General features: G+C 43.0%; 1 protein-coding gene across 3 annotated transcripts in view; it reads right to left on the bottom strand.

Annotated features, from left to right (window-relative positions):
- Positions 1 to 22500, bottom strand: part of PROX1 (prospero homeobox 1) — a 79353-nt gene that overhangs the window by 49006 nt on the left and 7847 nt on the right. For all 3 annotated transcript variants that reach the window (XM_044290810.1, XM_044290812.1, XM_044290811.1), the window contains exon 2: positions 20738 to 22500. This exon is cut by the window's right edge and continues 26 nt beyond it. In XM_044290810.1, coding sequence (XP_044146745.1) covers positions 20738 to 22459 — 1722 coding nt within the window. In that variant the 5' untranslated portion in view covers positions 22460 to 22500. The remainder of the gene's footprint in view (positions 1 to 20737) is intronic.

The raw sequence follows: 22500 nt of genomic DNA, 5'->3' as shown, positions 1-22500 counted from the left end.
ATTGACTTTCAATGGCGTTCAAGACGGATCCGTTTGGCCAATGTTAAAGATAATACAAACGGATCCATATGTGCAGATCCATAACGGATCCACACCAAACGCGAGTGTGAAAGTAGCCTAACGTCAGCAAAGCCAGCCCTTTATCACAGTAGAGATCACCACAAATTAACAAGGCTACTTATGTCACAGCTCCATAAAATCATACATGGCAAAAAACACATTACTTATAAGTATCTGTACAGTATATCTATCTATCTTCAAAATATCTGACCATAATATGTCATTTATTAATAATCAGCATACATGGACAGATTGTCATCCATAAACACACACTGCAGAGACACTCAAAGTATATATATAAACCATACTGTATGCAGACTGCTTTACAGATATTTCTTTGAACGCAGAATTTAAAATGAGATAAGAACTAGTCTGTAGATCCTAGGCCTATATCATAATAGCAAAATGTACAAATGTACTCAATACATTATGAGAACTATTGAGTAAATACTGGGATGTATTATGACTAGAGATGAGTAAATTTCATATTTTGAAATTTGTTTACGCTTCGTTTGGTGGTAAAAGCAGAATTGCGTTATAGATTCCGTTACCACGGACCATAATGCAATTCTAAGACGGAATGCCTTTAGAGGCATTCCGTCATAATAGAAGTCTATGGGCTGCAAAACGGATCCGTCCCGTTTCCGTTATGCAGGAAAGTCCTCTCCTGCATAACGGAAAGGGGACGGATCCGTTTTGCAGCCCATAGACTTCTATTATGACGGAATGAATAACTTTAGAGGAATTCCGTTAGGCATTCCATTACAGAATTGCGTTATGGTCCGTGGTAACGGAATCCATAACGGAATTCTGCTTTTACCACCAAACGAAGCGTAAACAAATTTCATAACATGAAATTCGCTCATCTCTAATTATGACAGACATCCTATCTGAAGAAAAAGCATGCTGCAGTTTTCTTTGCGTCATGGGATGCGGAGCAAAACGGATCTGGCATGACCCACAATGCAAGTCAATGGGGACGGATCAGTTTTCTCGGACACAATAGAAAACGGATCCGCCCCCCATTGACTTTTAATGGTGTTCATGACGGATCTGTCTTGGCTATGTTAAAGATAATACAACCGGATCCGTTCAGAACGGATGCAGACGGTTGTATTATCAGTAACGGAAGCGTTTTTGATGATCCCTGCCGGATAAGTCAAAGAGGCAAGTGTGAAAGTAGCTTAAGTAGAGAGATGCTGATTTTTTTGTTTTCTGCCATAAAAAAAATATTAAAATATGGTTTTTCTACGCCACTACTTGCTACTTTCCCAAACAAGGGGCGTGGTGAAGGCTTTGAGGGGGCAAGGCCAGAGGGCCTGGCAAATTTATCTTCTTTTACGCTGGGTTCACACCTGAGCGTTTTACAGCGCGTTCAAACGCGCTGTAAAACGCTCAAGACATGAAAACCAATGCTTCCCTATGGGAATGGTTCACACCTGGGCGTTTTACAGCGCGTACGAACGCGCTGTAAAACGCCCGACGCTCAAACAAGTACTTGAGCTTCTTTGGGGCGTTTTGACGCGCGTTTGTGGCCATAGGACACTGCAGTCAATGACACAAACGCGCGTCAAACGCGCGTTTACTATTACAAAAAACGCGCATAAAAACGCGGGACAAAAACGCGCGTAAAACGCGCGTTTGAGAAACGCTCAGGTGTGAACCCAGCGTTAAACCAGTTTTCTTGTATAAAAGAAGAGTGAAATCTTTGTGAGCTCGGAGCTATCCTAGATTTCAGTCTAGGCGCACGGGCTGTCGGAGGATGTGCCTAATTTATGCCGAGGCGTGCTCCTTGTGATAAATTAGGTGCACCCTGCGGCAGTGCACGGGGATATTTATGATAAATTCCCCCCTTAGTGTTTTCTGTTTTTAATCTTTCTTGTGAGCACTTCTGGTGTTTTCCTAATGGGTTGCCAATAAAATCGAGCACTACACCTTCTGACCGAGCGAGTCGCTGTTTAGTAAATATTGTATAAGTGACCAATTGGTGAGCTTCCCTTTTAAGTGACTGCAATGAAAACCCAACTGTTCTTCCAAGAAAGACCTGGCTGTTTCCAGGATACTTACACACGCACAATGAGTCATGATGGAATAGATTCAGTAAACATACAGCTGTACCGAACACGAGCTAAGCCCCATTCAAGGCCAGGATAGAAAATGAGCACAAATAAATATTAAGGAGTTGGGGGGGAGGGGGTAAGTGTGCTAGATGTTCAAAACCATCTCCAGCCAAGAAGTTGAGCCTGCCTCGATTCTCCTAGCCTTAGCATTGTGAAGACAGATGATATTCAATTCTATGTGCAATGCAAAATAGACAATAACTGCTGAAACTTGAGCCAGCTGCCAGGTGTAAAAAAAAAAAAAAAGCAAAAGATGATAAATCCATAAATTAATGAAAGACATCTGCTCAGGAACATAAAAGATCAGAGAGACGGTGTACTGCAGCTGAACCTAAGGCAGTGTTCAAACAGCCCGAGTCTTGTGTTGTGTGTTTACAAAGTACAATATAGCCTTAACTAAACAACAGCAACACAAAGGTGGATGGAAGACGCCGGGAAGGGGCAGATGCCTGTCCTTTATCTGGAAATGTGGATGTGACACTTGACTGTAAATATTAGTAGCTATTAGGACGTCTACCCCCACTGGGCCGGCCACACATGTAGAGACAACTATGGCCACTTTTACAGGGTCAGTATTTGTAATCCAGGAGTGGAACCTACAGAGAAAATGTATAATGGAAGCCTATAGACTCACTCCAGGTTCTGGGTTTCAAAATCATGATTATAAATACTGATCGTGTGAAAAGGATCTACTACCTGTGAATTAATGCTCGTGTGGAATATATATGGTGTATGGAAGCTGCACGCAAAAGTCCCAGTAACCCTAGAAGAGGTGTCGCTGGACCGATCAGTGTACGTAGATATAAATTCAAAGGGGTATTCCAGTTGTGACAAGTTATCCCTTACCCTGGGTTCACACCTGAGCGTTTTACAGCGCGTTCCTACGCGCTGTAAAACGCACAACAAGGAGAAACCAATGCTTCCCTATGGGAATGGTTCTCACCTGGGCGTTTTACAGCGTGTACGATCGCGCTGTAAAACGCCCGACGCTCAAAAAAGTTCTTGAGCTTCTTTGGGGCGTTTTGTCGCGCGTTCCCGTACATAGACTTTCGGGAACGCGCGACAATGGGCGTTTGCTTGTCTCTGTATGCGCGATTGTAAACGCCAGTACAATCGCGCATACAGAGCGCTCCATCGCGAACGCTCAGGTGTGAACCCAGGGTTATCCTCAGGATAGAAGATAAGTATTATATCATGAGAATCTAGACCCCCTACACCCCTTGGGGCCCCCAAAATGAACAGAGATTCAGGACGGGTATGCGCACTGTTGCTCCGTTTATCTCTATAGGAGTTACACAGAGATGAATGGAGTGGCAGTGCGCATACCCAAACTGCCACTATGTTCATTTCCAGGGTACTGGGTTTGTGGTTGGAGGGGGTCCCAGGAGTAGGTCTCCCACCGATTTAATGAGGATGAGCAGGGGCGGACTGGGAACTTAAAGTGGCCCTAGATAAAAATACTAAAAAAAAAGTAGCCCCATTTTGTAGTTCCAAATTGATGGAAGGGGAGCCAGCAATACCATATTGTGGCACATTATACCAACGCAACAGAGCCAAATACCACAGTCAAAAAATACTGCCAGCAGCACAAAATACATCCCCGAAAACTTCCACTGGCCGCCCGTGAGGAGGGTTCAGGCAGTCTCCTGGGCATCCCTGTAAGGTCCATGGCCAATCCGCCCCCAAGGATGGGGGATAACCGGTCACAACCAGAATACCCCTTTAATATTGAACCTGTCACTATTCAGATTTTTCAGTTTTAGGAAAAACTTGCATTCCCCTCAAATATAACAAATCATCTTATCTTAGACTTCTGTATTGTGCTGTTCCTCTTGGAAATGTATGAATAAGCTGACACTTGGGGTGTTTTACTTCACAGTCGAAGGCCACTTTACACGTCACTTTTGTGTTGCTTTTTAAGAAGGTATCAAAAACGTTTCACAAAATCAATTTGTTTCACCCATAAAAACTGCATAGTTAATTACCACACTGATTTAATATGCTTCACCTGTAAAAAAAAAAAAACACAGTCATGGTAAAAGCACAAGGATTTATTGATGTGTTTACACAAAAGCAACATGTAAACCCGGCCATATACTGTCAGCGCTGACTGGACAGTGTCAGCGGGTGCAGGGACATACCTCAACTGATAACCCAGTTATACATTTATTCATACATTTCCAGGAGGAATAACAAAGGAGCGACACAATGCAGAGCTGTAAGAAAAGAAAATCTACAAATGTTATTTTATGAAGAATACATTTACTAGAATTGACATGTCAGAAGAGAAGTCAGCAATAGATCAGTCTAAAGATAGGCTTAGTCCGGTGTGCTGAATTGAAACAAGCCGCTAAATAAGTGTCTCAGATGTATGCAGATGTGTACCTATAGAGGTGGCCCTCCAGCTGTTGCAAAACTACAACTCCCATTATGCCTGAACAGCCCACAGATATTAGGGCATGCTGGGAATTGTAGTTTTCCAACAGCTGGAGGGCCGCAGATTGACCATCCTTGCTTATAGAGCTGCATAGTCCGCCATCCAAAAAATGAATACCTTGTGATATATATGGTGATGATCGGGAGAATTTCCTGGCAGGTGTGCTAAGTGTTGCCCCCAAAAGTGATGTCAGCTGAGCATAAGGCCTCTTTCACACTACCGTTTTTTGTTTCCGTTTTGCGGGACGTTTTTTGCGTTCCGTATACGGAACCATTCATTTCAATGGTTCCGCAAAAAAAACGGAATGTACTCCGTATGCATTCCGTTTCCGTATTTCCGTTCCGTTGAAAGATAGAACATGTCCTATTATTGCCCGCAAATCACGTTCCGTGGCTCCATTCAAGTCAATGGGTCTGCAAAAAAACCGTATCCGTTCCGTTTTTTCTGAACCATCTATTGAAAATGTTATTCACAGCCCAAATTTTTCTATGTAATTACTGTATACTGTATATGCCATACGGAAAAACGGAACGGAACAACGGAACGGAAACACAACGTAAACAAAAAAAACGGAACAACGGATCCGTGAAAAACGGACCGCAAAACGCTGAAATAGCCATACGGTAGTGTGAAAGAGGCCTAAGACTGGGTTTGTAAGGTTATAATCCTTGTGAGCAAAACCAGGCGAGGCTACTTTCACACCTGCGTTAGGTGCGGATCCGTCTGGTATCTGCACAGACGGATCCGCACCTATAATGCAAACGGATCCGTCTGCATTACCATGAACAAAAAAAAATATATATACATTTTTTATTTGTATTTTTGTTCATGATAATTCAAACGGATCCGTTTTGACTTACACTGAAAGTCAATGGGGGACGGATCTGTTTTCAATTGCACCATATTGTGTCAGTGAAAACGGATCCGTCCCCATTGACTTACATTGTAAGTCAGGACGGATCTGTTTGGCTCCGCATCGTCAGGCGAAATGGTGTCCGCCTCCAGAGCGAAATGGAGGCGGAACGGAGCCAAACTGATGCATTCTGAGCGGATCTTTTTCTATTCAAAATGTATTGGGGCAAAACTGATCCATTTTGGGCGGCTTGTGAGAGCCCTGAAACGGATCTCACAAGCGGACCCAGAAACGCCAGTGTGAAAGTAGCCTAATTTGTGGCGTTTTTCTGCGCCTTGCAGTTTGGCAGTTTTTTATGGTAAGAACGCCAGTTCCGGATGTTAGCTGAAAGTCTATGGGAAATAAGAAATACAGGACATACAATAGTTTTTGCACAGTGAGTTTTTTCTCTCCGGCATGTTGAAGCTTTTGGTTTTTTTTTACACCATTTTCTCTGTAGGGGAAAAAAGGCTGGAACAAAAAATTGCAAAAAAGATTACAAAAAGTTAATAAAAACTGCATGCCAAAAACACAATTGATGTCTATGGCGGTTATTTTTTTAGTGGTGGAAAAATGGCAGACAAAATGTTTGTATGTAGGTGCCTGAAATGCCACCAAAAAAATGAAACCTTAGAATGCACACGGAAGGTATCCGTATTCTGCCGATCCGTGGTTTGTGAACCGATATACGGACATGGCCGTGTGCATGAGACCTTAATCATATGGCTTTATGGATGTCATTTCTGTTACTGGGAGATATTGAGTGTTAGGGCTCATGCACACGAGAGTATGTATTTTGCGGCCCGCAAAAAACAGATCAGCAAAAAATACGGATGACGTCTGTGTGCATTCCGCAATTTGCGGAACGGAACAGCTGGCCCCTAATAGAACAGTCCTATCCTTGTCCGTGATGCGGACAATAATAGGGCCATGTTCTATCCTTTTGCGGAACAGACATACGGAAACGAAATGCACACGGAGTAACTTCCATTTTTTTTCGCGGACCCATTGAAATTAATGCTTCCTTATATAGTGCACAAGAAAAATGGAACTGACACGGAAAGAAAATACATTTGTGTGTATGAGTCCTAATTCTCCAGTTTTTCTTCTTCACACGTGCAATCTGGACACAAAAAACTGAAACACTGAAGGCAATCGTAGAAAAAACTGATTGAGGCCTCATGCACACGACTGTATGTATTTTGCGGTCCGCAAAAAATGGATCCGCAAAAAATACGGATGACATCTGTGTGCATTCTGTATTTTGTGGAACGGAACAGCTGGCCCCTAATAGAAGAGTACTATCCTTGTCCGTAATGATGATGATAATAGGACATGTTCTATTTTTTTTGCGGAACGGAATGCACACGGAGTAACTTCCATTTTTCTTTGTGGACCCATTGAAATTAATGGTTCCGTAAACGGTCCGCAAAAAAAAAAAACGGGACAGACACGGAAAGAATATATGTTCGTGTGCATGAGTCCTGAACTTTTGTGCAAAATCATCAGTTTTTCCCTGAACAGACTCTGACTCCGAATTGCTTATGTGAAAGAGGCCTAAGAGAGCTCAGCCATCTACTACATGCGCCGGAAGGGGTTAAAGCGAGCCATCAGATGTCACCCACACTTCGGCATACACACTGTCTGCCCTAATGACACTTTTGCACAGGGAACTGCTTCGCTCCCCACATTAAGGTTTGTTACCCTGCACCTGTACGACAGCCCCGGCTTATGAATGCTCTGGATATCTTTGCAAATGAATATGTTTAATCAAATATTAAGTTTTATTCAAATGCAAAAAGAAACAGCGGCCGGTCGGTGTTTTTCTCTCACTGATTTCCTTGTCATGCATATTTTTTGCATCTTAAGAAAAACAGCTCCTGCTGAATCCCAGACATTTGCATTTACCAAACTGAAGCACAACCGAAGTAGTGTGTGTAGAAGGGACATCTGCGCAGGTGAAAACACATCTCCTGTTCAGATAAGAAAGCTGTCAAAGAATTGGCAAGGCTTCTGCGGCACAGAGCTGCGCCTCTCATTTACAGCACCCATTTCTCTCAGGTGTTGGACAGATTCGCTCACTTTCTGAAGATCCCCTCAGACAAGGGTCGCAGAGAGAAGCCATTCTGCAGACATTATTCCATATGCATAGGATTTAAAAGGTTGTTCTCCGCTGGGACATTTATGGCACATTGATATGATTTGCCTTAAATGTCTGATAGGTGCGGGTCCCAGAGGTGAGACCTGCTCCTATCTCCAGAGTGCAAGCTGTGCATGAGCAGCCCCCCTGTACTGTATTCACAATGGGACTTCCAAATATTGCTCATCACTGGCTTGGATATTTTTGCAAGTCCTATACTGATGAATGGTGCGGTGGCCGAGACCGCGCCGTGCGCTCTCCAGTCACTGGGACTTCAGAAAATAGGCACGTGTGCTTGCTCAGCTATTCTCTGCTGACTGCATGCAGCAAGTATGTTTCGACTACGGTAGTATCAAAGTGGAGGAAATAAAAAAAAAATCTCATCCACAAGCTGAAGAAAAATTCCACAACCAAATCAAACATAACCTGACATGCGGTGCAGATCTGTTAATGCACAAGGTGAAATCTGCAGCGGAAACAGGGCAAAATTCCATCCTGCTTTGCTGCACTCTAAGGCTACCTGCTACCTGCGCAATTTGCGGAACAGAACGGGCGGCTCATTGTAGAAATGCCTATTCTTGTCTGCAAAACGGACAAGAATAGGACATGCTATATTTTTTTTGCGGGGCCACGGAATGGTGCAACGGAGTGCTGTCCGCATCTTTTGCGGTCCCATTGAAGTGAATGGGTCCGCACCCGAGCCGCAAAAAATGCGGCTCGGATGCGGACCCGAAAAACGGTTGTGTGCATGAGGCCTTAGGGCTCATTCACACGAATGTATTTTGTTTCCGTGTCCGGTCCATTTTTGTTTTTTTTTGCGGATAGGATCATTTCAATGGGTCCGCATCCGTATGTCTGTTCCGTAGCCCCGCAAAAAAAAATATAACATGTCCTATATATAGCAAATTGACCTGCTCTGGATTTAGAAATCCGCAGCATGCCAGTTGTTTGATTGTGTGATTTCTTTTTGTGCAGGTCGCACCTTTTGCAATGCAAAAGGTGAAATCCGCAAGTAACACATGCAGATTTGGTGCAGAAAAGCACAGAAATCTGTGTGGAAAATTCTGTTTGTAAATTCGCAACCGTTTGCAGGTACCCTTACAGAAACTGCACACGTTGCAAATTGCAGGCATCTTTTGCACGCAGATTTTCATCCAGAAAAACAGAAGAATAATACAGTAGCAGCAAAGTGAATGAAATGTTGTGGATTTTGAAATCTGCATCATGTTAATTGTGCGATTCCGCACCTTCTGTAGAGGGGTTTTCCCCATAGACTTCAATAGGGTTGTTAACATTAACAGAAAATCTGAACCAAAACCGCATAAAGCTACTTTCACATCTACGGCTGGTTCTTCCGGCAGAGAATGCCGGGAATTGGCTGGACAAAAAATGCATAATATATATTAGAAAATTATACAAAGAACAACTGGGGTCATTCATCAAACTGGTGTAAAGTAGAACTGGCTTAGTTACCTATAGCAACCAATCAGATTTCTCCTTAAATTTTTGACAGCTCCTTTGGAAAATGAAAGGAGGAATCTGATTGGCAACTATGGACAACTAAGACAGTTCTACTTTAAACCAGTTTGATAACTGACCCCAAACATTTTTTGGCTGAAACTATAAAACCCTTTTAAAATATCCTTGATTTTAAACTATGAACCTGCTCACCTAGATAAACCCAATGTAAACCTATACAATGGTCTGAAGTGACAACAATAGCCCAACTGTGAAGAAAAGTGATATTTAACAGAATTAGGCCAATTTCTCATGCAGGCGCATTTCTGTTTACAAACAACATCTCTTAGCAACAGTCAGTGAAAAATGCATTGCATACGCACTTGCTTCCGGATGCAATGCGTTTTTCACTGAAGCCCCATTCACTTCTATAGGGCCAGGGCTGCGTGAAAAACATAGAATATAGAACATGCTGTGTTTTTCACACAACGCAGAACTGATGTGTAAAAAAAATGCTGATGTACACAGAGCCATTGAAATGAATGGGTCCGGATTCAGTGCAGGTGCTGTGCGTTCATGTCACGCATTGCAACCGTGCAGAAAACTCGCTCGTGTGAAAGAGGCCTAAGAAAGGTAAAATCCAATATTCAAGCACTAGGACATCATGAATTACAGGTATATATGAAATAGGTCCCTCAGGTCATTGCATAACTTCGTTATTAATGTGTCAAAGCATTCTACATTTCACAGGTTGCAACTGAATCATGTTTTTTTGTGCAAAATTGCTGGGAAAAAAAACATAATTTTAACCGCAACATCTATCTGTACCATGAGGCTAGCCGCCCGTACCCTAAGGGCACAGCCACACGGTCAGATTTCTGCATGCAGTTTTGTAAGCCAATATCAGCAGTGGATCATAATAGGAGAGAAATTATACAGTACAGATATGACTTCTGTTTTTTTTAATGCACTTCTGGTTTCGGCTTCCAAAACTACATGCAGATACCTGACTGTGGCCGTACCCTTTGTGCCCCCTTTTCACACGAGTAAGTTTTCCGCGCGAGTGCGATGCATGAAGAGAACACATAGCCCCCGCACTGAATCCTGACCCATTCATATCAATGGGTCTATGTACATGAGCGGTTTTTTCACGCATCAGTTCTGCGTTGCATGAAAATCGCAGCATGTTCTATATTCTGTGTTTTTCACGCAGCTCTGGCCCCCTAGAAGTGAATGGGGCTTCAGTGAAAAACGCATTGCATCCGGAAGCAATGCGTTCTTCACTGATGGTTGCTAGGAGATGTTGTTTGAAAAACCTTCAGTTTTTTATCACGCGTGTGAAAAACGCATCAAAGCGCATTGCAACCGCGCGGAAAAAACTGAACGCAATCGCAGACAAAACTGACTGAACTCACTTGAAAAATGGTGCGAGTTTCACTGAACGCATCCTGAACGCATCCGGACCTAATCCGTCACAGTCGTGTGAAAGAGGCTTTACAGCTCTGGAAGGAGCTAGTCAAAAGTAAATTTAGATGAGAAAAGATTTGTAACCTGCTTTGTTACTGGCATGGGGGTTTTCTCTGGATCCACCTCTGTCCTTCACCTGCTATCTGTTCCTGAATGGAGTTTTTGAAGCTCATCGGAACGTGTGAATATACTCTTACAAAGGTAAGCTTTTATGGGAGAATGAGTCCCGCGCCCAATGCAGCATTGTTGAGGTCCCACACAGTCTTTGCGGTAAGGAGGAGCAGGGTGCTCTGTGGCCATTGTGAAGCTTCCTGAACAAGGCTCCACAGAAGATAAAGTACCACCTTTCCTCATTCATCAGACTAAGGCCTCATGCACACGACCGTTGTGTGCATCCGCGGCCGTTAGGCATCTGTTTGGCATCCGCGTCTGTGATCCGTGTTTCCAGTCCGTGAAAAAAATATGACCTGTCCTATTTTTTTCACGGCCGACGGTTCATGGACCCATTCAAGTCAATGGGTCCGTGAAAAATCACGGATGCACACAAGATTGTCATCCGCGTCCGTGATCCGTGTCCGTTTTTTCCTATCATTTCAAAGACAAATTTGACTTAGATTTTTTTATTTTTTTTTTCATGTCCGTGGATCCTCCAAAAATCAAGGAAGACCCACGGAAGAAAAAACGGACACGGGTCACGGAACAACGGAAACCGTTTTTGCGGACCGCAAAAAAAAACGTCCGTGTGCATGAAGCCTAAGGGCTCATGCACATGACTGTATGTATTTTGCGGTCTGCAAAAAATACAGATGACGTCCGTGTGCATTTCGTATTTTGCAGAACGGAACAGCTCAGCCCTAATAGAACAGTCCTATCCTTGTCCGTAATGTAGGACATCCTCTATTTTTTTTGCAGACGGGACATATGGAAATGGAATGCACACAGAGTAACTTCTGTTTTTTTTGCGGACCCATTGAAATGAATGGTTCCGCATACAGTAAAAAAAAAAAAAAAAAACGCGTAACGGACACGGAAAGATAATATGTTCATGTGCATGGGCCCTAAAGTACAGGTAAGTAGGCATTTAACATTCCACGCAGCCTATTACCGGACTTGTAGACTCTCTACATCTGACTCTATACTCTGCAGCATTTAGACAACCTACAGTTTGCTGACAGTATTCACACAGGAGCACTGCATAAAAACGTGAAATTGTTGGTCGCAGCTTTTTCTCACTCCACAGCCATGGCTTTGCTGAGAAGCAGGAACTGAACATTGACTATGTTTTTACAGTTTTTTAGGCTAGTTTCACACTAGCGTTCGTCGGTCCGCTCGTCAGCTCCGTTTGAAGGAGCTCACGAGCGGACCCGAACGCCTCCGTCCAGCCCTGATGCAGTCTGAATGGAGCGGATCCGCTCAGACTGCATCAGTCTGGCTGCGTTCAGCCTCCGCTCCGCTCCGCTCGCCTCCGCACGGACAGGCGGACAGCTGAACGCTGCTTGCAGCGTTCAGCTGTCCGCCTGGCCGTGCGGAGGCGTGCGGATCCGTCCAGACTTACAATGTAAGTCAATGGGAACGGATCCGCTTGAAGAGGTCACCATATGGCTCAATCTTCAAGTGGATCCGTCCCCCATTGACTTTACATTGAAAGTCTGGACGGATCCGCTCAGGCATCTTGCGCACTTAGAAAATTTTCTAAGTTATTAATGCAGACGGATCCGTACTGAACGGAGCCTCCGTCTGCATTAATATGATCGGATCCGTTCAGAACGGATCCGATCAAGCGCTAGTGTGAAAGTAGCCTAATGCCGTCGTTTTCTCGAATTCAATGGAGGTAGAAAACTTTACCTAAACGCCACAAAACTAAGTGAAAAGCTGTGTGTGACACCAAGAACATGTAGCCAGCAAGGTGACGCACAGATTCCCAAATGTTCTGCATGTGCCACCATAAATAATGCTTCTGGAGGAGAATATCTTCGCCATGTGACATGTAATGGGAGGGGGCCTCAATAATTTGCTCATGGAATCCGTATGCCTTTCTTTACGTGCACACATAATTGGGCCCGGGCATTAGAAGCGCTGGGACGTGTAACTAGAACTACTTGTATAGAACAAGGTACATGGATATTTGCATCATTTTTCTCCTCCAACACCTGAAACAATGCAAGAAGCAAATGCTACACAAGCCATGTGTGAACGGAAACATGTATTTTCATATTCTCCGAGCATCAGGATGTAGAAGTCCTGTCTACATGCTCATCAGATTATAACGGAGCCCGTACGCAGCACATGGTTATCACTATACTATACATGACTTTATTTTTAGAAGATGCCCGTGTTTTTCATTCGTCATTTTTTGCACTGATTTTCCAGAACTTGCTTTTATTATCTATCCCTGCTGCCAAGCTTATCCCCCTCAATCTGATGACGCGATGTGCCCTTTTCCCTCTGATATCGTATCACACTCATCTGCAATATTCAGGGCACATGCAGCATTTGTAAAGGTCCACACCATGGAGACTACGTCTTATCTACTGTATAGGCTCATCACTGTAATATATTTTCATTTAAAATAATAATTATGGAAAACTGACTCTTATAGATGAGAGTCGCCATAAAAAAAAAAAAAAAAAAAAAGCATCTGGCCTCCGTACCACCCTGTGAAATTACCGTCGGTGGACTTTCTACGTTATACTATAGTGATACAGGATAATTAACAGCAAGAAGACTTACCAATGTAAGGTCTGGGTAGGAACACCTGCCGCCTGGCATCTTACTCAGACACCTGTAACACAAATATCTCGCCCCCGCTCATTTGGATAGTGTAATGACACTTGAGATAATGCTGACAGTCTGCACGCAGCCCTATATAAAACTACAGAGGGTGCACATAGACTGCACAGTTATTTGCACTAAATGACAACTTCAGCACTGCTACATCTGTAAAAGAGGAAAGGCAGTAATGCTATCACTTTTTGACATCTTAAAGTGTTATTTTCATCTTCTAAGGTGACGTTATATCACTAGGATATGCCATTACTTTATGATTGTGGGGGTTTGATGTCTGGGACCCCTACTGATCCTAAGAATGAAGAGGCAGCAGCGCTGGTGAAGTGCTTCATCCCCTTCACTTTTTTCTGTGCATATTTAATTGTACAGGGAACTATCTACCTACCTATCTCCTATCTATCTATCTACCTACCTATCTCCTATCTATCTCCTTTCTATCATCCATCTATCTAATATCTATCCATCTATCTCATATCTATCTATCTAATATCTATCTATCTGCCTTTCTATATACGTCATTGCACGTTCCCTAAGTTTCCAGCTTGAAATAAATCTGGCAGAACTATTGCATCAATGAATGGGAAGATCTTTGGATCTATGTGAGGTACAGGGCTGGTTCTGTTTTATAGAAAGATATTACCGTGTACTATATGATATCGGATTTTCATTTTTTACATTAATCATGGGATAACCCCTTAGTGACGCACATAAAAAAAAATAGCATTCCAAGAGCTATAACGCTAGAACCCCCTTTGTTTACGTCAGTAAAAAGGCGTATTAGTGGTCACTAAGAGGTTCCTGGGCCTTAATGCAAAATCTATATCAATCCTTTCCCCCACCATGTGGCATTTATAATACTAGTGTCTTATCCAGCACAGGGCCTTTGGGCCCCTCAGATACCAAGGTACAACTGCTAGGCTCCTGACTGCACTGATGTGAATGCTTCCGCCTTCATATCTAATCACTATGAGACAAATAGTAACTCAGCTACAAAATTGTTGTTTTCTTGTACAAGAAAAAAAATCTACTGTTTCAATATCAATATTTCTGCAACCAAGAACCCTACACAATGGCGACTGCGCAGACTGCTATTTGGTAGCCTTACCGCAGCTGAATTTTGTATTTCATTGTGCTCGGTGGCTTTCTAAAATAATTTGCTTTGTGTACGTAAGGACAAAAGATTTCTATGTAAAGCTGAACAGAGGTTAATCATGCATAGCAGGCAGCTGCACCGAGCGGGCACAGCAGACTTCTGCCGGTACAAGGGAACTTTATATAGTGCTAACAAATCACTACCTGCGTCCTGAGAACACAAACATGGCATCCTTTTTTTTCTGCAATAATTAACCTCCTGAAGACGATGAGAGTCATCTGTGGACTTGACTCATACTTCCTCTATAGCAGCGTAGGATTTTATTCTCCTTTTTTTGAGGAAAGCTGCTTGACGCTGCCTACGTCGGGCACACGACTCTCGCCAGCCTACCTACTGAGCACAACGGCTCTGTGCTTCCTTCTGTTAGGGGGTTTATGTAATATTAAGGATGGATGACAGAGACGCTGTCTAAATAGAGGCTGGAGAACACAGAGCCACTTCAGTGTGGGATCCAACCCCCGGAGGCGCTGGTATCTTCAGTGTATTGTCTCTCAATGGGTCTTATTGGCATTGTAAGCTGCAAATCATCCTCGTGGGACGCAATACTTAGGTTTTCCAAATTTGTTCATGAGAAAGTGGAAAAAACATTAGCAAAAACTGTGACAACAATGGACGCCCCGCGTCCAAGAAGGATGGCTTCGTTGTCATTATTAGATCTATATGGAATGACTAAAAAGGGGGGTTGTAATATTGTACGTGGACGCCACTGGCATCTATGTATAAACCCAATGCTAGGGATCATTTTGAAGAAACAACCCTTAGGGTGCATCCACAAAGGACATAATTTGCAATGGAAATATCAACGACAGATCCACGGCAATGGGGGAAATTCGCAGCATAAACTGACATGCTGCGGAGGTAAAATCCTTACTGCCGGTCAACTGTGGAATTTTTTTTCATGATGCGCAAGTAAGGCCCCTTTCACACAGGGCGAGAATTCTGTGCGGGTGCAATGCGTGAGGTGAATGCATTGCACCCCTACTGAATCCGGACCCATTCACTTCAATGGGGCTGTTCAGATGAGCGGTGATTTTCACGCATCACTTGTGTGACAATCGCAGCACGTTCTATATTCTGTGTTTTTCACGCATGGTTGCTAGGAGATGATGTTAGTAAATTGATAAAAGTAAATTTACTGTATTATTTTCCCTTATAACATGGTTATAAAGAAAAAAAATAGCATTCTTAATACAGAATGCTTTCTAAAATGTTACTTGAGGGGTTAAAAAATAATATCAAAATTAACTCACCTCATCCACTTGTTTGCGCAGGACCTGCGCTGACGTCACCACGCTCACCACATGGTGAGCGCGATTACGTCATCAAAGGTCCTGAAATAAGAAGATAGAAGACGATGCCGGCTGCGCGAACAAGTGGATAAGGTGAGTTAATTTTTTTATTTATTTTTTAACCCCTTAAGCAACATTTTAGTAAGCATTCTGTATTAAGAATGCTATTATTTTCCTTTATAACCATGTTATAAGGGAAAATAATAAAATCTACAGAACACCGAACCCAAACCCGAACATCAGTTAAGAAGTCCGGGTTCGGGTCTGGGTACCACAATCAGTTTTTTCTTACGCGCGTGCAAAAGGCATTGCACTAGCGTGGAAAAAACTTAACATCGGAACGCAATCGCAGTCAAAACTGACTACAATTGCGTGCCTACTCGTGCGGTTTTCCCGCAATGCACACGCGACGCATCCGGAGCAAATCCGGACGCCCGTGTGAAAGAGGCCTAAGATTCCTTAAAATCTCATCCACATTGCTGGGACTCTAAAACACTGCAGATTTGCCACACATGAAAACCCACTGCATTTTAGTCCCGTGTGGACCTATCCTAAGTATTATCCTCAGATACCTGGATCAGGTCCTGTCTTGAGACGGTGCTAAATTTAGAATGGGACTTCTGCTTGGTCAGCGCTCCCTAGAGACATCTGCTTTTAATACAGTTTCTTAGGCTGGGTTCAGACCTGAGCGTTCTGAAACGAGCGCTCTGTATGCGCGATTGTACGGGCGTTTACAATCGCGCATACAGAGACAGGCGTGCACACATTGTCGCGCGTTCCCGAATATCTATGTGCGGGAACGCGCGACAAACGCCCAAAAAAAAGCTCAAGCACTTGTTTGAGCGTCAGGCGTTTTACAGCGCGATCGTACGCGCTGTAAAACGCCCAGGTGAGAACCATTCCCATAGGGAAGCATTGGTTCTTGCCTGTTGTGCGTTTTACAGCGCGTAGGAACGCGCTGTAAAACGCTCAGGTGTGAACCCAGCCTAAAAGCCAAAGCCAGAAGTGGATCCAGCATGAAGAAGCATAAGTCCTTCCTCTATATTTCTCATTCCTTTTGAATCCACCCCAAGTGTATAAACCCTAATTAGGTGGTTTTCTGCTCCAGCAATGGTGGGTTTTTCTCCACTACTGGGACCAAAATTGTCTTGCTCTCAGTAAACAATGGTGATCCCGGTGGTGCGATATCATCGGTCACATGTCCTACTGATACTATGAGAAACCCCTGTAAATATTAGGATATTGCCTTACATGAAATCCCAATGACTTCTATTTGGTATGCTATGAATCCCTGAATCCCACATTTATTGACACAGGCAGTTTTTTACCACATACACCATATGAATAACTTAGCTGGATGCCTTTTTTACATGCGTTCCTTATGGCTAACAGTTTCTAGTTTGGGTTGTGGTCTAATTTGTGGCAAATGTGCACCAATCATTATCTGTGCCAAAAAGCTGACAAACTACCATGTCTTGTGCAGACCGGTCGTGCACTGAAGATGAGTTTTGAAAGGAGCAGTTCTTTGCCCCAAAGTAGCATTTTTGACAAACCTAAAGTAACTGCACCATTTTGGCCAATAAAAACCCTAAAGAAATGGCAGAAACTTTTTATACATCTGAACCCTTGTGACCTCTTTGGTCTAATTAAGCATTTTAGAAGAGTTTATACAGGACTTAGGGTCCATTCACACGTCCGTTGTTTCTTTCCTGATCTGTTCCGTTTTTTGCGGAACAGATCTAAACCAGATCTGGACCCATTTATTTTCAATGGGTCCTGAAAAAAATCGGATAGCACAATGTCTGATTTTTTTTCAGGACCCATTGAAAATGAATGGGTCCAGATCTGGTTTAGATCTGTTCCGCAAAAAACGGAACAGATCAGGACAGAAACAACGGACGTGTGAATTATAGCGTAATTCTTGAATTTATTTCCACTTTTGTCTGGCCGACCATACTGAGCCTTCAGTCGACAGCTTCCACACACAGCTGCTTCATCTTGCCAACATCACTGGCTTTGAAGAAAGAAGAATTTGCTAATAAAAATATCATTATGCCAGGTGTAAACCAGTTATCTTTGAGCTTGTGGTGCAGTGAATGAGTCCAGCCATTGACTGAGGACACATAACGGCCAGACACTTAAAGAAGAAGCCTAAAGGCAGATGCACGGTGGAGTACGTCCGCTGTACAAGACCCTACATATGACGTGTAGCAGCATTAGAACACTATGTATCACACCTCCATACACTCATGAACAATCTGTCTAGAAAAATAATGAATCTTCGGAAATAATAAAGAAATGTTCTCTACGTCTTTCGCTAGTTGGGTTTTTGCTGTTATTTCACCCTCCTTCTCATTCTATTCAGTGACAGGCAGAAACTATCGGTATGCAAGGTTATCATTAAATGATGACATCAAATTCCATACTGATACAAATCTAACCTCAAGTGTTAAGGCTCTGAATAAAAAATATAATCCTTCTTTAAGTATACAATATAATATTAAAATCTATGTGTGGGGGGAATGATCACGCCTGCACTTGATAATTCTGGCTTCAGAAAGTCTCACAATATATACGTTGCGGCTTTTTGGGGTCCCTTGCACCAAATGTTTTACATTTTTACACCACTCGCTCCAGTTTTGACAACTGGGTGGTAAAGTAGGCTTAGTTAGCTATGCTAATTAGCTTCACTCCAGATTTATTACTGAGAATTCTTTAAAAAGTTGCAGAAAATGTTACAAACTCCAGTGCAAGGGCGGAGTAGGAAAACTGGAGTAACATTTCTAGAAAAAAGCGTTAGGCTTAAAAAAAATAATAATCACCATTTGGCATTTTATAAATTTGGTGCAGAGTACTCCAACGCAGATTACTGCAAAACTGACCTCAAATATTACCTTTATGCTAAATTCTCCCCCTAGAGAGTAAAAATAATGAAGTCGAAATGATGGATGATATTTATTGTTTGTCCTAGGAACAGACAACCAAGAAGGGAGAAGGTAGCACTTTATAGTTTAGGTAGTCATATATTTCAAATATTGTATACACACGTCTCATTTTGTCTCACATCTCTTAACAGATTATGGAGAGTTTGGCTGCAGACAGAGAAAGTATCTCTTAGCTTATACTGTATATGAGATCAGGGTGTCCACCGATCTGTAGGTATGCCCTGGGTCCATATACACCTCTATGGGGATGACTCTGCTAACCATGACAAGGATATGTAATAAATACTACAGTAAATGTAAATTTATATTTGGGGCTTATTAAACTGGGAGAAAATATCAGACCCTTTATATATGTTTGTTCTTATATATTATGCCCTGTACTTTTACACATATACAGCATGTGCTAGATATTACTATGAATCAGGTTTATGTAAGGGTCAGGTATATATTTGAGGTACCCATTATAGCGGTATTAATGAAGCCTGGTACCTTAACAATGTATTATCCCAATATATATATTATATATATATATATATATATATATATATATATAGCAAATACCGCAGCAGCACAGTCAGACTGTGTGTACTTGGTGCAATTTCTCCTGGAGGCCGGCTTCTCCTCCACAAAATATGCGTTCCAAAAAACGAGGCAGCACTCTTCCAGGCTTCAGTGAAAGGGTGAAGACCCCAAATTTTATTCCCCAGCAACGTTTCGGCAAGCTTGAGAAAGGCCTCATTGAGCAGGCCGAAACATTGCTGGGGAATAAACTTTGGGGTCTTCACCCTTTCACTGAAGCCTGGAAGTGCTGCCTCGTTTTTTAGAACGTATATATATATATATATATATATTGGGGAAGATTTATCAAACTGGTGTAAAGTAGAAATGGCTTCGTTGCCGATAGCAACCGATCAGATTCCACCTTTTATTTTTCACAGCTCCTTTGGAAAATGAAAGGTGGAATCTGATTGGTTGCTAGGGGCAACTATGCCAGTTCTACTTTACACCAGTTTGATAAGTCTCCCCCATTGTCTTTGACCATCACATAACTTTTTTACACCTATGTTCTCATTTACATTATCATTTTATAAATGAAAAGTTTAAGAAATTAAATTATCTGCAGGAAATGTTATAAAATAAAAAACATCACTTGGTTAAATCCCCCACCACTGCAGCAATGATGCTCCCATTGGTCCCCACCAGAAATTGGTAATCTTTTATTTATTTTCCTGCCCTGATGATGTGCCCTACTGCATCCAATCACTGGCCTCAGGGGTGATGTCTCATCAGTGACTGGCTGCACCGGTCACATGAACATACGGGACATCATAGGTGTAGGAAAATAAGTAAAGATCGGCAGGAGACCCCACAGCTCTGAAGCAGCGGGGGATTGTTTATTCATTTCCTAATATTTCATGAAGTTAAATTTCTTTAGGGTACTTTCACACTTGCGGCAGAGGATTCCGGCAGGCAGTTCCGTCGCAATCTGATGGCAAATTTCTGTTTGACAAATGCATTGAAATACCGGATCCATCTCTCCAGTGTAATATGGAAAAATGGATCTGGTATTAATTTTTTTTTTGCATTTTTAACGGTCTGCGCATGCGCAGACTGAAAAGCCAGTTCCGTTTTGAACACTTAATGACGGCACTAATACACTTCAATGTAAATTAAGTGTTCAGTATTTTTGGCCGAAGATAAAACCTGCGGTATTTTCTCCGTCCAAAAAGCTTAAAAGGGACTGAAATGATGCATCCTGAACGGATTGCTCTCCATTCAGAATGCATGGGGATAAAACTGATCATTTTTTTTTCCGGTATTGAGCCCCTGTGACGGAGCTCAATACCGGAAAACAAAAACGCTAGTGTGAAAGTACCCTAAGCTCTCGCATTCTAAGCCAAAATATATAGGATATTGCGCTAAAAAGTCTAAAAATTAAACAAGTTAAAATCTCTATAACCTTCTTAGAAAATGCTTTAAAAAGGATATTGCACTTCCAGAGTAAGGTGAAATGTCAGACATATCTTGCAGGTCTCCACACTCTGATTTGATGAAAGACAGCGACAGGCCTTCCGTTGAGCTTGGTGGGTGGGCTGGAGAGCATGGATGATGGTTCATATGGTGGGATGACATCTTGGTCCTCAAACTGGTGGTCTCTCTAGTCAAGTCTAGGGATTCTGGGGATGATCTGTCTTTTGATTGAAAGGCTGATGAAGGGGCACCCAATGGGTTTTGAAATGGGTATGCCATGAGTGGAAGAGGGAATGGGTGACGAAAAGAAGAGGAGGAAAAGCTGGCAGCTGCAGAGAGAGGAGACTGATGTAGTGAAGGATGGTGGCTAGGTGGAGGTCCAGGAGCAGGCTGGTCATTAGAATTTTTTCGTACAACTAGGGGCAGTGCTTCAGTTTGGTCTGTGGAGCTAGGCATCTGAACGCCACCAAATGTGTCCAAGGGATTTGGAATGATGACATCGCCAAAGCACTGCAGACGCTGGTTGGTGGTGTGGAAATTATGGTTTTCTCCATTGATTGCAAATCTTGCCTGAGGAATCTGAAGGGGTGGGAAGACCTGAGGAAGTTGACGTATGGGTTTAGCAGAAAAGACCTTTACCACCGTGTCCACGACCTGGGACATGGCAGTATTCAGTTCTTGCTTCAGTGTTTCTGCCAGATGTTTGCCTTCTGGGTGGAAAATGCTATGTAAATGATCTTTGTCTTTAGGTCCTTCTCTTTTTTGTTGATTACCTGGTGCCATGTCGTGCTCCCTGATAAGGGCTCGTGCACGGTCAATGAACTGTCCGGGATCTAAATCAAACATTTCATTGTCAGACCTCCCCACAGAATCCCTGGCTCTACCATGTACCATTTCAGAGTGCATACTGTCTTCGGAGAAGTTGCCATCTTCATTATTCTCAGAATCAGTGCTATCATAGATCTGGTAGAACTTTTCCTGCAGCTGGCGCAGCTGTTTCTGCATGTCCTCCAGCTGCTGTTTCAGCTGTCTACGCTCCTCTCGCTTCTGCTCTTTCCTAGCTGAAACCAGCTGCTGGAAACTCTGCTGCTGCTGCTGCGGCAGTTTTTGCTTGCGCTTGTTCTCTCGATAGCTTTCTCGGGGACTTATGGACCGGGGGGCTCCCTCTCTTTCATTTTCATTGCCCCTCATTGACACATTTGGGGAATGGCTCATACCTCTGATTATATTTTCAACCCGGGCACGCTTTGCTCTCAGGTGTTCATCACACAACCGATCTAATTCAAACTCTCTCATCGAAGGCCTGCCAAAAGGGGAAAGACACTCTTGGGGGCTGTCTCTTGAAGAGTTGCTGCACACATCCTCCTGATGTATCTCTGAGCCTGTGCTGGAGAGCCCACTGGCTTGGAAACTGGGCTCTGTGCCACCATTTTTGTTCATGTTATTTTTCAACAGCTGGGAAATGATGGTTGCTCCTGGAAAAGGCATCATTGCATCTTCATAGGAGTTCGCCCTCTTTAGCAGCTTGCGGAGTACATTCGACTTTTCCCCATCTGCATGCTGCACCACTGAATACTCAACATCCTGCTCTCCACCTTGGGGATTCATGGCACTGAAAAATGATGCTCTTGCTTTAGCAAAAAATGCAGATGCTGTCCCTACAGTCCTTTTCACTCCAATGTCAACTCTTCTTCTCTTGGTCTGCCTGCTTAAGAGGGCTGCGCTGTCATGGTCAGGCATCACTGGAGTGTTATTGTGCCATCTTCAAAAGCTTGTCAGCT

This window comes from Bufo gargarizans, chromosome 4 (genome assembly GCF_014858855.1).
Source record: "Bufo gargarizans isolate SCDJY-AF-19 chromosome 4, ASM1485885v1, whole genome shotgun sequence".
Classification (NCBI taxonomy): domain Eukaryota; kingdom Metazoa; phylum Chordata; class Amphibia; order Anura; family Bufonidae; genus Bufo; species Bufo gargarizans.
The sequence above is the reverse complement of the archived record's forward strand: the minus strand, read 5'-3'. Positions and strand labels throughout refer to the sequence as shown.